Raw genomic sequence first — 15,404 nt, 5'->3', positions numbered from 1 at the left:
TTTGGGGATAAATTTTGAACGTATTCTAATTAACATGAGATTCTACCTTAGTTGGGGAGAGGAACAAAACATTTTTTATAAGGATATAAAATCCGTTCTCTATCATATGTGTTTTAAAATCTTGAGGGGAAGCTCGAGAGGAAACTCCAAATAATAGAATATCAGTCGGCTTCAGTTGTTACATACATATTTACTTGAGGTTTGAATTGACCTCTAAATTTAAAAACTCACACATTTACATACCACTAAAATTAATTAGTGTACACTAACTATCATGTCTATATCAATAAAATTAATTAGGGTAGCTAACTATCATGTCATTTTGTTGAGTTAGGTTAATTCCACTCGAGAAAGTAATACAAAATAATAATTTAAAATCAAAATTAAAATTGAATATGTCAATTTTGTAAAACTAAACGTGAGATCTTTTCAATTGCATAAAAGAACGTACAAAACTCATAATTACTCGAAGTCTTAGAAACTCTATCAAATAGATTCTCAATAGTAATAAGAAGTTAATCAAGTTAATCTCTTAATTTAAAATTAGTTCATACATAAGTTTTTACACATAAATAAATTTCTTACAAAATTTAGACTATCTATTTGAAAATCATCAAATATTTAAAAGATGGATCGAAATTCATTCCTCTATGAAATTTTAAACGTGGGTATAAACGGACGTTTTTTAAATAGAACATGAAAAATCGTATAAACAGATACACTTATGAATATCTATGCTTTAAACGAATATAATTAATTTGACAAATTTTGTATTTTTTTATTATTTGAGTTGAACCGACTTTTTTTAATTTTTAATTTTTTATTATATGAGTTGAACGGACTTAAAAAAAAAAAAAAAAAAAATTCCTTATTTGTCTGAATTCACGCCCACTTAACATTTATATAAACCCCTTTAAAATCCCAATAAACGCTCTTCTTTTAAAAGCCAAAGAGACCATAAGAAACCTAACCCCAAAGAAACCAAAATCTTTCGTTCCCTTCTTCTTCTTCTTCTTCTTCTTCTTCTTCTTCCTTTTTCCTCCTGCCCAAGCAAAAGCTCCCTTCTTCAGCCCTAACATTTCTTCCCTTTCTGTTCGTCGCCTCCTCCTTCAATCGTGTTCGAATTGGTGTTTGCTTCGGGGACGAACGGTAATTTTAGGAATTAGATTCTGCAAGCGACAACCGGGAGACGATGTCTGCTGTGGTGTGCGGAACCAAAAGATCTTTCTTTGAAGAACTACCGCCTTCGCCTCCCGTTTCCAAGCGCCTCCGCTGCTCCTCTACTACTTCTCCGATTAGATTCGCTGCGTCCTGTCTTATTGATCAGCTACAGAATTTGTTTCCTCAAATGGACCATCAGGTTTCTTCTTTCTTCCATGCCTTTTTTTTAAATATATAATTTCGTTTTAATTTGAGAAACTGTCGCTCTCTGTTTGTTTCTGAGGTTTCCTGTTTTTTTTTTTTTTTTTTTTTTTTTTTTTTTTTTTTTTGGTGCTTCTGTGTAATATCATATTTCTTGATAGGGTTATAACATGAATTTATTTGGGATTTTCTGAAAACAGGTGTAACCTTAGGGAAATCGTGTTATTCTCTTCATATTGTATATAATAGTGAAGTTATCTGCGTTTTTGGGCTGTGAATTTATCAACTTAATTGGCTAAGTTGCAGAATGAAATTGGAGGGCTTCTATTCAGTTTTAATTTGTGATGCATCTCTTTCGCTTTCTTATTTGATACTGCTAGTTTGTTTTTCCCCCAAGGTTTTCTTGATCATGGTTGAATTTTTTCCTTTCAGCTTCTTGTGAGAGTCCTTGAAGAATGTGGCAACGACTTGGATGCTGCCATCAAAAGTCTGAGTAACATGTGTTTGGGATCTACTGGTGAGAATCCTGTTGCTACTACAGCAGCAGAGACAAATTTGGACCAAGGTATCACATGGTGCTAAATAATGAAGGAGTTGCTTCATGTTTATTTTCCTTGTTCCTGTTTATTCATGAGTTTAATTATATTATGACGATGAATTCATGATTGAATTCCTTGTTCAAAGAAAGGAAGGTTTAACTTTTAGATGCTTATTTCATGGAAGAGATCCAATGGGCCCCCCTTGCGTATTGTCCCTAGTTTGGATTACTAATCATACCCGTTCCTTGTCCAGGTTAGAGGAAGATGGTTTAAGTTTTGATTGAGAAACAAGAAACAGATTTCTCATGTAGAGTACCATACGTCCATTCTCTTAGAGTATGATGTATTTTTTTTTTCTCATTTGGAGTATGATGTACCTTGCTGTTTGTAGTTTGATTTGGTAAGTATATATTTCAGAATTGGCTGGTACATGCTCAGGAAAATAACCCTAGTTCCGTTTTGCTGGAGATAAATTTGTGAAAGGAATTCTAATCTTCTATGCTGTATTGCCCCTGGTTTGTTTGTAATGAGGTTTTTTTTAGTCTGATGATTTATTTCTCTGCCTCACAGCATGATTTGTTCTCAACAAATATTTCATATTAATGTTGAACCTTGCTTCATGCATTTTTTCTACTAAGGGCACTGTTCGACAACTTTCATTCCCTTTTTTTCTTTCTTGTAAAGATGTATAATTCAACGTATGTTTAAAAAATTTGTAGGTTCATTTGCTGACAATGGGGAGCCTGCTGCTTCAGAGAATTTGTCAGCACCAACCAGTGTTTCTCTTGATGGTAGGGAATGGGTTGACTTGTTTGTAAGGGAAATGATGAGTGCTACTAGTGTAGATGATGCTAGGACTCGTGCAGCAAGAGCATTAGAGGCTTTAGAGAGCTCGATTAGTGCACGTGCTGGTGCTGATGCCGCAGAAAATTCCCACAAGGTACGTCAATCGTAATCCTCACAACTCCAATAAGCTTTCCATATCCTTGGGGAACAAATTTGGAATACTGGTAGGCTTTTGGAGCATTTGAAAGCAGTTAGATTTGGTTGAGGCTCATTCACTTGTCAAACATTCTATTGCTATAAACTTATGTTTTTCCACTATTACTCAGGAAAACATGCAACTGAAGGAACAAATTGAAGTACTACTACGAGAAAATACAATTCTTAAGCGAGCAGTTGCCATACAACATGAACGTCAGAAGGAATTTGAGGACAAGAACCTAGAGTTGCAGCACCTTAAACAGTTGGTATCTCAATATCAGGAGCAGCTGAGAACGCTAGAGGTCAGAATAAACTGCACAACTTTTTCAATTGTCTTCCCTAGTATTTTTGCAGACCTTTTTAAAGTTCTTAAACATGTTCATGTTCATGTTCATGCTACTTTTTCTAACCGGTTGGAAACGAACTATGTTGCTTTCGTTGTTACAGGTAAACAATTATGCATTGACAATGCATTTGAAGCAGGCTCAGCAAAGCAGCTCGATTCCCGGACGCTTCCATCCCGATGTCTTCTAGAAAAAACCAGTGTAAAGATCAAAATTGTTGGTTGCAGAAAGGTAGTAGCAGAGAGCGTGAATGAGAGATGAGGGAAGGGGAGAGCAGGGAGGAATGGAGCATCCTATGAATAGAGGTATTGCAGACCACAGTGTGTGTTTGTTTCTGTATTTGAGTTTGATCATATCGTCAACCTGGAATGGTGACTGCCACCGCAGCTCTGTTGTGGAACTTCTATTGTTTCCCCATGCTTTTCAAATAAAGCCTTTGTTCAATTTGATGATTGTTGGTGGTGGAAGATCAAATTATTGTCAAGTTTATGCTCTTAAATTACAAGTTGAAGTAATTGTACTTTTGGATCGTTTGCAAGTGAATAATGACGGTCAGGTTTTCGTTCGTGAATAATGATGGTTAGGTTTCGTTCTGTGAATAATAACGGTTAGGTTTCGTTCGTGAATGATGACGGTTAGGTTTCGTTCGTGAAGGATGAATCTTTATTTATTTATTACTACAGACATTGCTTCTATTTATGAATTCCTCGAGCAAGGATTGAATCTTAACGTTTGGGGTAAAAAATTTGTTGCCTAAATGGATAAATTGTTAACAAGTTAATAGTAAAAAATTTATCTTTTCAGAAAATAAGTACAAACATTGCTTCTATTTATTTACTGTTCACAAATTTCTCAGTGCAAGGGTTAAAACTTTGTAATTGGGGTAAAATACTTGTCTAAATTTGGGTTGGGATTTATATATATATTTTTATAATTAAATGGATCCAAAATAAATATATATATATGTCAAGTTGTTAAATTATGACTTAAAATATATAAATGTTTGAAATATATTAAAAAAAATGGAAGAAAGAAAAAGACCTAAAATTTCATAAAAACAACATGAACACAATTAAAACAGTGGCATTACGTGTAACAAGAAAAATCACACCACATCTTTCGATCCTCTTCTTCTTCTTCTTCTTGTCGCCCACAGTCTCCAAAGCGAGCGGAAATTTCCCACCAAAACGGTGAACAATCGCATTCATCTCCTCAGTTTAACACTCCCATCATACCCATTTCTTATCTACAGGCTTTAATGGCCGCTTCGTCTCTTTCCCTCCTTCCTTCTCCCCTCACCTTTCCTCCTTCTGAACGTTTCTCTGCTTCTTCTTCTTCCGCTTCATCATCTTCCTTCTTCCATGGCGGAACCCATCTCAAGTTCCACAGGAACTTCCTTAATGTGCATTTTTATTCGTCTAATTCTTCTCCTTCTTCTCCCAATTCCCAATTTAATAAAAGGGCCTCTTCCAGACGACGCATGGGAGTTGTTGTTTGTGCTTCCGGGGATTATTATGCAACTCTCGGGATCCCCAAGTCTGCTAATAGCAAGGAAATTAAGGCCGCTTATCGAAAATTAGCCCGTCAGGTACGAAATTTGTTCAAGTTTTTTTGGGTGTAATTTGGTAATCGCGATGAAGCTGGAGGTTAGTTGTTGAGAATTTTATCTATACGGGAATAAATTTCTGGGAAATGGGTTCTGTTTGTTTAAACTCTCAATGTCATCTTTGAACCTCTTCGAGCATCGCCAATCACTGATAATTTGAATCTACTACAATACTGTTAATTATAGCTGATGATCGTAATGCTTCATCTTTTCTAAATGTTTCTCTAGAATATGGGCTGTGAAATATACAGATTGAGCTGAGTTTTTGTAAGCTTCATTGTGGACGGGTTTGGTTTGTAAATCTTCGGCTTGCCAACATGACTTCTTATATTCTCTCTCTTTTCTCTCAAGTATCACCCTGATGTGAATAAAGAACCTGGAGCAACTGAGAAGTTCAAAGAGATCAGTGCTGCTTACGAGGTATGGTTGAAGAAAAAGATTTAATCATAGTGCATGTGGTGTATGTTCTTAGAGCATCCATTTCAAGTTACAAATATATCAATATTTAAATCTATGGCGCGTTCTTATTCAACTATCTGTTAGGAATCACGACTCTCCACAATGGTATGATATTGTTCACTTTGAGCATAAGTTCTCATGGCTTTACTTTGAGCTTCCCCAAAATGCCTCATACCAATAGAGATGTATTCCTTACCTATAAACCCACGATCATTCCCTAAATTAGCCAATGTGGAACTCACTCCCAACAATCCTCAACACTATCTATATTTGCAATCTATTCCAAATTTATCATTTCAAAAGTTGTTTTCTTCACTTTATGACATTGTTGATTGCTGATGAAGCACTTTACCCTTTTGATTTTCGCACTTATAATATTGTCCTTTGAATCTCAAGTACAATGCTGTCAGGTTCTTTCAGATGATAAGAAGCGGGCTTTGTATGATCAATATGGTGAAGCTGGAGTGAAGAGTACAGTAGGGGGATCTAGTGCTTATACGGTTTGTTGACATTTGATATCGTCTCTAATTTGCTAGAGAAATCGTGCTTCCTACTTGATGCATGCATTTTTACATCAAGAAATATTGGGGCTTATACAATATATTGTTGTTGCAGACTAATCCCTTTGATTTATTTGAGACATTCTTTGGACCAAGCATGGGAGGATTTGGCGGTATGGATCCAACTGGGTTCCGCACACGCCGTAGCAGTACTGTTACGAAGGGTGAAGACATACGGTGCGTCACAGTATGACAAGTGCTTGAAAAGTACAATTTTTTTGCTACTATTTTTGGGGCAGGGTGATATTTCCTTCAATGCTTGTGTTAGTTAGATTCAATCAAGGGAATCTTACTTGTACCTTCGCTGATTTCCATGTTTGTTTTGTGTTACAAATTTTCTATTGGAGTATTTGTTAACAAATTTTAAGTAGATATGTGTGAGATCCCACAGGAGAGGGGAACGAAACATTTCTTATAAGGGTGTGGAAACCTCTCCCTAGTAGACACGTTTTAAAACCTTAAAGGGAAACCCGGAAGGGAAGACCCAAAGAGGACAATATCTGCTAGCAGTGAGCTTGAGCTGTTACAAATGGTATCAAAGCCAGACACCGAGCAGTGTGCCAGCGAGGACGCTGGGCCCCTAAGGGGGGTGGATTGTGAGATCCCACATCGGTTGGAGATGGGAACGAAACATTCCTTATAAGAGTGTGGAAACCTCTTTCTAGCAGACGAGTTTTAAAACTTTGAGGGGAAGCCCGGAAGAGAAAATCCAAAGAAGACAATATCTGCTAGCGGTGGGCTTGGGCTATTACAATGTGCCTATGTTTATGCCATTACGATTCGTCATTCTGGGGAAAACCTTTATTTATTTTGTTGATTTGAGAAAAGTTTACAAGGCATGCTATAACCTGATTTTCCTCTCTCCCCCACACATTTCCTACCTCCATAAGATCTAGAAGGCGACCTGTTAATTTTATAAAATTTTCAGGAAATCATCATTTTTCTTCTGTACTTGTTGGTGTGCATTGTCACTTGATCTTCCTCTTGCTTAAAGTTATGTAGTTAATTAAATGATATTGGTACTAAGTGGACATAGGTTTATAGAGACGCAGTTAGGTTTGCCAGTGGCAATAGGTGAGGCATTGCAAGCCACTCTGACCTGTGCACTTGTCATTACAAATGCCTTTGATTAGGCTTTTTCTACTTTGAGAGCATCAGGCATTGATTTTTGTATATCGTAATTTCTCTATTTTCAACTAAAAAATTCGAGCACAATGGGTTGGCATAGAGGTCAATAAGAGCCATGTCAATAATAAATGACTTAGAGAGAATGAGTTCAAGTCATGGTAGGGTTATATAGTTGTCTTGGGAGAATCATCGAAGCGTGCGCAAGCTGGTCCAAACACTCCCGAATATTAAAAAAATAAAGAATTATAACAAATAGGTGACTAGAATAACAAGTACTTCAATCGATTACGTGTTTTATCGGGCTGTCTTCAATCAGTAGAATATTATTTCCTTGTAGTTCTTTTTTCAACTTTAACTCATTAAATTCACATTAAATGACTGCAAGTCCAGTTATGACATCAATTTAGGATTTTCGGAAGCCATATTTGGATCAGAGAAAGAATTTGATCTGTCCCATCTGGAAACATGTGAAGTCTGCTTGGGTACTGGTTCAAAGGTAGGCTCCAAAATGAGGATATGCTCAACATGTGGAGGGAGAGGTCAAGTTATGAGAACCGAGCAAACACCTTTCGGCTTGTTTTCTCAGGTATTGGCATCACTGTTGCTTTCAAACTTGACTTTTCCTCCCTAACTTTCTAGCTGACAAAGTTTGAAAATTCATTTAATTTGTATTTGCTACATTATTGTTCATATTACATCGACTCTATTTTGAGATGAGAGGGTTTTGTTTTGTTCGATTTGATTGGAATGCTTATCTACTGTTTGCCATCAGAGATAGTTTTGTATTTCTTTAAAGCTGATCGGTTTGGTCCAATACTTATGGTCAGGTTTCTGTATGTCCAAATTGTGGTGGCAATGGTGAGGTCATATCTGAGTTCTGTCGGAAGTGTTCTGGTGAAGGACGCATCCGCGTTAAGAAAGTCATCAAGGTTAAAATTCCTCCTGGAGTTAGTGCAGGCAGTATCCTAAGAGTTGCAGGAGAAGGTGATGCTGGACCCAAAGGGTATGAGCTCAAGTTTTTTACTTTTGATTAGAATATTTTAGGGTGCGAGGCACGAATCTGTCGAACACGTGTCCTTGAAATGTTATATTGGCTTTGAGATTCCTTTATTTTGTGAATGAAAATGGCCCAGCTTTCTTTCCAGGTTTGATTCTTAAGTTCTCGTAAGTATTTCAAACAAGTAAGCCAGGTAGCTTTTTTGTTTGCCAGGGGACCTCCAGGAGATTTATTTGTGTATCTTGATGTAGAAGAAATACCTGGAATTCAAAGAGACGGCATCAATCTTTACTCAACAGTTGCTATCAGTTATTTGGATGCCATTATGGGATCTGTTGTCAAGGTGGACTTTTACTCATCTCTTTATTCTTCATTAACAAATGATGTATGCATTTTGTTGAATTTGCTTTGCTATATGGTTTAATCTTTTTATATGAGATATACAGGTAAAGACTGTTGAAGGAATGGCTGATCTACAAATTCCACCTGGTACTCAGCCTGGTGATGTTCTTGTTCTTGCAAAGAAAGGTGTTCCAAAACTGAATAAGCCATCGATTCGAGGCGATCACTTATTCACAATCAAAGTAACCATACCAAATCGTATCAGGTTAAAGTGTATTCATTCTAGATTCGCCTTTTTCTTCATCTTTTGGTAAGTATTAACAATGTCTATTTTTGTTTACAGTGAAAAAGAGCGAGAATTGCTTGAAGAGTTAGCTTCATTGAACAACGCTTCTGGGACCGGGAGCCGTTTCAGAACTCGCCCAAAACCCCAACCACAACCGCAACCACAACCAACTAGTAAGCTATATTGACAGATCTTTCCTGCAAGTTTTCCTAATCTCCTAATAGAACTACTTATAACATTTTCATCCACACTTTTCAATAGTGGAATTCTTAGAAGTGATTGCATTTACAGGTATAAGTACAGAAGATGAGGTCAAAACAGTTGCCAATAGTACTGATGATGGGGACTCGAACGATCTATGGAAGAAAGTACAAGATTTTGCCGGGTACTCTCTCTCTTTTACGTGCTTTCAATTGCCCCATTTCGTTTTCGGGTTTGTTTGGTGGGAATGGACCTAGGAAAGTAAATTATGAATTCATTCCATTCCAATTAGATTATTTGTAGTCATTTCGGATGTTCGAGTCTTAACAGAAGATCCAAAATGACGTGTTCCTACTGCATGGTGTGAAGATTAACTGCTCGCCTCGCCTCGCCTCGCCTACTTTTTCCATCGTTTTTGCATATATATCGCTAATTACTGGTCTCGTCTCTTTAAACTATCATATTCTGGGGATTAACAACACGTAGGGTGGAAGGATTAAAACCTCGCGGTATAGAGTTTGAAGTTATGTTTGGATTATGAGTTTTCAAAATTGTTTCTTTTCTTGTTTACTTTGAAGGTCTGAATTGATTGAACATTCTGGAATCATGTGTTCATGATTAATGATTTTGAATGCACCATAAACTTAAGTTTTACAAAGACTTGTGTCAAAGTGATAGCTTGCTGTTGCCTCTACTTATAAGCATGTGGAACTTGCAGGTCTGTAGCGAATGGAGCTCTAAAATGGCTGAAAGATAACTTTTAGCCCCACATGTAAAATTTGGCTCGGTTGAAAGCGAACAATCTTTACGAGTTCTCGTTCGACCTCATCGGCTGTAGATGATGATTTTACTGCTATCCAATAATGGCTCAAAGACATTATTTGGCCATTTTCTGGAGATGTTTTCTTGAGGCATCTTCCAGTGGTGACATTGTGCTCAGAGTGGGTGTTCTTCCTTACTTTCTTCAAGCCAAGTTTTTGTATGTCTCACTTGTTATAATGATAATGGTTAGAGTTACATTTGCAGACACAATATTCATTTGTAGCTTTTCAAGGTATTATTAAACAAAAATGATTTTAACTTCTTCATAAATGGGATTTTGTTGAAATATTGTGATTCGTCTATGCATCGTCTTCATTTAAACCTACGCAAAAACTTTAGTTCATTGTTCAAGTAGACGACACAAACCAAAAAGATTAGATACTTAACCGATGACTCGTGAATTTTCAAATGATTATTCTTTAATTGTGGGTACTCCTAAAAGTTGTGTGGAGTATCATCTTTGATTATCGTTTTGTCAAATTGATATCAAATTCGAAGCCCAAAGTATTACGACGACCTTTCTCCTTGTTCTAATACGATTTTTGGCATGGGTTGACGCGACTCGAGTTGATTGTTGTTTGCCTCAGCCTCATCCGCTCGCTATTGTCCCTCTCGGTCTCGCTTTTTGGTTATGACGTAAGCACATAATTATATAATACTATTTTTAGAACAAATATCTGTACTATTTAGACCCCAAAAAAAGAAAAGAAAAGAAAAAGAAAAGAAAAGAAAAGAAAAACAAAACTGAAATTCAAGTAAATTAACCGAGGATCCTCTACGGGCAGGCGCATAATATAATAATAGGCATTTGGTCGACAATCGTGCTTTCCATTTTTACTACTCCAAATCGGACTCTGAAAGGCGGAGAAGGACGTCGTAAATTCTCTGAAACCCTCAAATCGGAACCCTGCTCCAAAAGCTCGCTCAATCAATCAACAACTCGAATTCAGATTTCGAACAATCGGCCAAGATGGTTTTAGCACAGCTTGGAGGGAGCATCTCCCGTGCCCTCCAGCAGATGAGCAATGCGACGGTCATCGACGAGAAGGTTTTGAACGAATGTCTCAACGAGATCACCCGCGCTCTTCTTCAATCCGATGTCCAATTCAAGCTTGTCCGTGACATGCAGACCAATATCAAGAAAATTGTCAATCTGGATGACCTCGCCGCCGGTCATAATAAGCGCAAGATCATTCAACAAGTATGTGTCGTTTTTATTTTCCATCTTCTCGTCATGGCCAATGAATTCTTATGTTTTGTTTTTATGATTTAGTGTTTTATGAAACTAAAGTTGATCGCAAGAGTTGCAGCTGAATTTAAGACTAGTTTTTATTTTTATTTTTATTTTTATTTTTTTGTTGCTGTATCTTAGCGCTCAATGACATTCGAAATTGTCCACATATTTGATTATGTACTACGAGAAGCTAAGGGAAACGAAAAATCTTTCAGAGTGCACTTAGTTTTAACTTTGACATGTTTTAGGATTTGTGTACTTCAACGTTTGCTATTGCAATTTTTGTTCGGCTTTCCAAATTTTCGAAGTATTCTGTTGTAGAGATAACCGGGTGGGTTAGTACTTCCGTGGGCATCATTGTTCTGCGGGATTCTTGTTTTGAAAGAGAGGGTTAACCTCAAGAGTGTGACTTTTTGATTAAAGAGGAAACTAGTTGGAGGTAGTAAAAGAAAAACTGAAATGGACAAAGAAGGTGATTGCAACACTCCCAAACCCTTTTTTTTACAGAGTAACTGATGTTTACAGCTAACCAAGGCTAATTCCCAATGATCAGCATTTGAAGATGATATATCCCTCATCATTTTTACTACTTTTGATAATAAAACCATGCTGAACAACTTTACTCGTTTTGTTGGTCTCTTCACTCACCTATTTTAAAAATTACCTATTGTATACTATTCATTGGTAAGCTGCGTTTTAAGAGGTTTCCTTTTCTCCCTGTGTAGGCTGTATTTAATGAATTGTGCAAAATGCTTGATCCTGGGAAGCCTTCTTTTACGCCAAAGAAAGGAAAAACTAGTGTTATCATGTTTGTTGGTTTGCAAGGTATGTCAGCTGTAAGATTGTTTTCTTCAGTACTCATTTATTGATCCACTTAAATGTGGCGTTTGGACATTCAGAGTTATGAGGGTTAGTTGCTGTTATCATCATTCGTCACTACTTGAGTTTGACGAGATGAAGTCTAAAGCTACCATCTGGGAGCTGTTCTATTCACGATGGAGCATCTGAAAGACTTTTAGTTATATGTTTGTTTAGAAAAAGGATTTCTCTTATAATTCATTCTCGTTGAACTATATTTGTTTGATTCGTGAAATCCATATTTTTCTTTTTACCATTTTTCACCTTTTTCTACATGTAATTGGTTACTCTATACTTTTTAAATTTTCTAAAATACAGGGTCTGGGAAGACCACAACATGTACGAAGTATGCATATTATCATCAGAAGAAAGGCTGGAAGCCTGCCTTGGTGTGTGCAGATACATTCAGAGCTGGTGCATTTGATCAATTGAAGCAGAATGCAACCAAAGCAAAGATTCCCTTTTATGGAAGGTAGTGTACCTATATATTATTGAGTTGACTCGACTGTGCATTTCTATGATCATGGAAACATGGTTCTATTGAAAGAATAGTAACTATATGTGAGGGGGTAGTTTTACCAAATTAATAATTTAGTGTGTTGTCCTCTTTAGAACTTTTCTTTCTAAGAGCAAACTACTTCCTTGCATGTATTGATTCTTGTGTTTGATAGTATTGGACTTCTTAGCTTTCTTTCTTCTAGCGTGTTTGTAATTTGGTTGGTATTGGTGGCGAGTGAGGTATAGAAGGAGATATGTTTAGAGTTTATGGTTCCAGGTATATCCTGGAACAGAAATACGTATATACATGTGTGTGTGTTCCTTCTTTTTTTTATTTTTTTTCCTTTTAGTTTTTATTTTTATACTCTTAAGTTTTCTTTGTTTCGGAAGTGTGCTTGATTTATTCATCAAGGTGTCATTCAGTATATCCATTATTCTTTGTTTCCCCATTTTGTAGTTACATGGAATCAGATCCTGTAAAAATTGCGGAGGAAGGTGTGGAGAGATTCAAGAAAGAAAATTGTGATCTCATAATTGTTGATACCAGTGGGCGTCACAAACAAGAAGCTGCTCTTTTTGAAGAAATGCGGCAAGTTTCTGAAGCAACGGTAATTTTCTTGTACTTATTTTTTTATGGCCATTTGATTATCTTGTTAAAATTCCTGACTGTTCTTTGCCTTGTCCAGAAACCAGATCTTGTTATATTTGTTATGGATAGCAGTATTGGTCAGGCAGCATTTGACCAAGCTCAAGCATTCAAACAAAGTGTTGCAGTTGGTGCTGTGATTGTGACTAAAATGGATGGTCACGCAAAGGGAGGTGGTGCTCTTAGTGCGTAAGTTTTCAAGGCTGTTTATTTCTGCTTTTTTTGGGATGAAAAACCATAATGAAAGTTGGAAACTCCATGCCGATTGTTTTGCGAAAGCTTTATTTATCTTGGTAGTTTTTGAGCCTTGTGGAACATATCTGTAGATATTCATTGGATTTATTGTTTGATCAAGTGCTTGGTCACGTTAAATAGCTTAGTCCAATTGACGCTAGGAGGATATTGTGTCAAAATCTGTTACACACTTGCAGCTCTCTTTTTTCTGGGTTCATTGCATCCTATTTTAATGTTTCTACATATGAAAGATGTATAGATGAATGGTGAATCATTGAGCTAAATCTCTTTGTTTTCTACGTATGGTTGCAGTGTTGCAGCAACAAAGAGTCCAGTCATTTTCATTGGAACTGGAGAACACATGGACGAGTTTGAAGTTTTTGATGTTAAACCATTTGTCAGCCGTCTCCTAGGTGCTTTGTCTATTGAATCTGAACTTGTTGGCTTCAGTTATTGCATGTTTTCTGTTCATTACCTGATTGTTTTATTTCTTTAGGCATGGGAGACTGGTCTGGATTCATGGATAAAATTCATGAAGTCGTGCCAATGGATCAGCAACCAGAGCTTTTGCAAAAGCTTTCAGAAGGAAATTTTACTTTGAGAATTATGTACGAACAGTTTCAGAACTTGCTTAAGATGGGTCCAATTAGCCAGGTATTATTCTGACATGATATAATATACCATTAATCTTATGATTTGCTTCTCCCATACATTTGGAAAAAAAAAAAGTAGGTTAACCTTTTGAAGTTCTGAGGGAGATTTGTGAGTAGTAGTGTCACTTAGTGGTTCATCATAGTAAAAACTGTTCCTCAGGTTCTAAACTTTGCACTACTAAGGTTAATGATATCGACATAAATCTTGGAAATAAGGCCTGTTTCTTGCAATAGATACTTTATAGAGGAACGCAGAGTTGCATCGTAACATCGCTTAAGCAAGTTTAGAATATGTTTTGCTTCACATTTTTATTCACAGATCTGCAACTCTTCCTAGCAAATACAAGTTCTTTCTAGCCAATTTCGTGTTATAAATAATTGAGATAATGTGTGTTTACATGGAATTTGAACCTCTGCTCTAAGTACTTGCTATACGCTGATCGGGTGGTCAAGTTTTTAATTCTCTGATTGCAGTCTTTCTTTACATCAATGACTTCTTGAAACAGACATAAGCATTGTTCTAAGAAATGGTCTGTTTAGGTATTTTCAATGCTTCCTGGATTTAGTGCTGAATTGATGCCAAAAGGGCGTGAAAAGGAAAGCCAAGCGAAACTAAAACGCTACATGACTATGATGGACTCGATGACTGATGAAGGAAAGCAAAAACTATCCATATGCTCTGCCTATCTTTTTCTTGCTACCTCGGTGTCTATTGAATTTGATGATTGCGAGACTGATACATGGATTTATTATTTTAACAGAATTGGATAGCTCAAACCCGAAGCTCATGAACGAGTCAAGAATGATGCGAGTAGCACGAGGTTCAGGTCGCCGCATTCAGGAAGTAATGGAAATGATGGAAGAGTACAAACGCCTCGCCAAGGTATGGAGCAAGATGAAAGGGCTGAAGATCCCAAAGAAGGGCGAAATGAGCGCTCTATCTCGAAACATGAATGCACAGCACATGAGTAAGGTCCTTCCTCCCCAGATTTTGAAGCAAATTGGCGGGATGGGTGGCTTACAGAGCTTGATGAAGCAAATGGGTTCCAATAAAGATATGATGGGGATGTTTGGAGGTGGAGACAAGTAGAGCTTTGTTTCGAAGTTGGTTCGAGTTCTATCTATTACTCCAGCAATTGGGTCGGTCTTGTGTTGCAGCATCGTGTGAAAATACTGACTGATGTTCTACGTGGAAGAGGAAGAAGACGACAACGACGACGACAACCCTTTCTCTGGATTGATTAAGCCATTGGACAAATATGTATACACTTATTCTCTAGCATGGTTTCACTTGCGACGGTTCGAGCTAATTATTTTTACCCTTTTTTCGACTCGGGAATTTCACCTTCCCCTTAATCATCACCCACTTGTACTTTGTTGAAGATGTTTAAAATGTTTAGAATGGAATAAGGATGTTTTATGCTTCTATGTCAACTAATAAATATAGAGTTTTTAACATTTTGTAGTGTATTTGTCAAACTTCAAATTTTACTGATTTCTTCCCAAACGATCTTATTATTTCTTCCATTAGGTTTATTTGGAAGCTTCAAATAGTTTGTGATGCCTTTCTTGTTCTTGTGAAAATTGCAAATCCTAAAAAAAAAAAAAATTTAAAGTGATTAATTGAGATTTTTTTTTATTTAATACAATA

At 36.7% G+C, this 15,404-nt stretch overlaps 3 protein-coding genes across 3 annotated transcripts; all 3 read left to right on the top strand.

Moving 5' to 3' along the window:
• Nucleotides 1-964: 964 nt before the first annotated feature.
• LOC111789361 (ubiquitin system component Cue) lies at nt 965-3,759 on the top strand. The gene is made up of 5 exons (XM_023670112.2): nt 965-1,360; nt 1,795-1,927; nt 2,621-2,841; nt 3,014-3,187; nt 3,333-3,759. The coding sequence occupies exons 1-5, from the start codon at nt 1,193-1,195 to the stop codon at nt 3,417-3,419; spliced, it is 783 nt and encodes a 260-aa protein (XP_023525880.2). The 5' UTR covers nt 965-1,192; the 3' UTR covers nt 3,420-3,759.
• A 550-nt stretch (nt 3,760-4,309) lies between these two features.
• On the top strand, nt 4,310-9,900 carry LOC111788009 (Molecular chaperone Hsp40/DnaJ family protein). Its single transcript, XM_023668140.2, has 11 exons — nt 4,310-4,817; nt 5,187-5,255; nt 5,705-5,794; nt 5,910-6,031; nt 7,373-7,568; nt 7,810-7,985; nt 8,193-8,322; nt 8,426-8,586; nt 8,665-8,780; nt 8,899-8,992; nt 9,527-9,900. The coding sequence occupies exons 1-11, from the start codon at nt 4,488-4,490 to the stop codon at nt 9,570-9,572; spliced, it is 1,530 nt and encodes a 509-aa protein (XP_023523908.2). The 5' UTR covers nt 4,310-4,487; the 3' UTR covers nt 9,573-9,900.
• Nucleotides 9,901-10,452: 552 nt separating this feature from the next.
• On the top strand, nt 10,453-15,206 carry LOC111788010 (signal recognition particle subunit SRP54 2). The gene is made up of 9 exons (XM_087121775.1): nt 10,453-10,831; nt 11,590-11,689; nt 12,041-12,194; nt 12,678-12,828; nt 12,907-13,055; nt 13,413-13,513; nt 13,597-13,754; nt 14,294-14,408; nt 14,515-15,206. The coding sequence occupies exons 1-9, from the start codon at nt 10,601-10,603 to the stop codon at nt 14,841-14,843; spliced, it is 1,488 nt and encodes a 495-aa protein (XP_086977901.1). The 5' UTR covers nt 10,453-10,600; the 3' UTR covers nt 14,844-15,206.
• Nucleotides 15,207-15,404: the final 198 nt, after the last annotated feature.

Source organism: Cucurbita pepo, chromosome 2 (genome assembly GCF_057944985.1).
Source record: "Cucurbita pepo subsp. pepo isolate OVF chromosome 2, ASM5794498v1, whole genome shotgun sequence".
NCBI lineage: Eukaryota > Viridiplantae > Streptophyta > Magnoliopsida > Cucurbitales > Cucurbitaceae > Cucurbita > Cucurbita pepo.
Note: the sequence above shows the minus strand (reverse complement) of the source record. Positions and strands in the feature narration are given on the sequence as shown.

What these genes read in the sequence shown, in the direction of transcription:
- LOC111789361 (XM_023670112.2), top strand. Translation starts at nt 1,193, where the DNA reads ATGTCTGCTGTGGTGTGCGGAACCAAAAGATCTTTCTTTGAAGAACTA. An exon ending in CCGCAGAAAATTCCCACAAG is followed by an intron (nt 2,842 to 3,013) that starts GTACGTCAATCG and finishes ACTATTACTCAG; the next exon opens with GAAAACATGCAACTGAAGGA. An exon ending in AGCAGCTGAGAACGCTAGAG is followed by an intron (nt 3,188 to 3,332) that starts GTCAGAATAAAC and finishes TCGTTGTTACAG; the next exon opens with GTAAACAATTATGCATTGAC.
- LOC111788009 (XM_023668140.2), top strand. Translation starts at nt 4,488, where the DNA reads ATGGCCGCTTCGTCTCTTTCCCTCCTTCCTTCTCCCCTCACCTTTCCT. An exon ending in CTTTCGGCTTGTTTTCTCAG is followed by an intron (nt 7,569 to 7,809) that starts GTATTGGCATCA and finishes ACTTATGGTCAG; the next exon opens with GTTTCTGTATGTCCAAATTG. An exon ending in GGTGATGCTGGACCCAAAGG is followed by an intron (nt 7,986 to 8,192) that starts GTATGAGCTCAA and finishes TTTGTTTGCCAG; the next exon opens with GGGACCTCCAGGAGATTTAT.
- LOC111788010 (XM_087121775.1), top strand. Translation starts at nt 10,601, where the DNA reads ATGGTTTTAGCACAGCTTGGAGGGAGCATCTCCCGTGCCCTCCAGCAG. An exon ending in ATTTGTCAGCCGTCTCCTAG is followed by an intron (nt 13,514 to 13,596) that starts GTGCTTTGTCTA and finishes TTATTTCTTTAG; the next exon opens with GCATGGGAGACTGGTCTGGA. An exon ending in AGATGGGTCCAATTAGCCAG is followed by an intron (nt 13,755 to 14,293) that starts GTATTATTCTGA and finishes TGGTCTGTTTAG; the next exon opens with GTATTTTCAATGCTTCCTGG.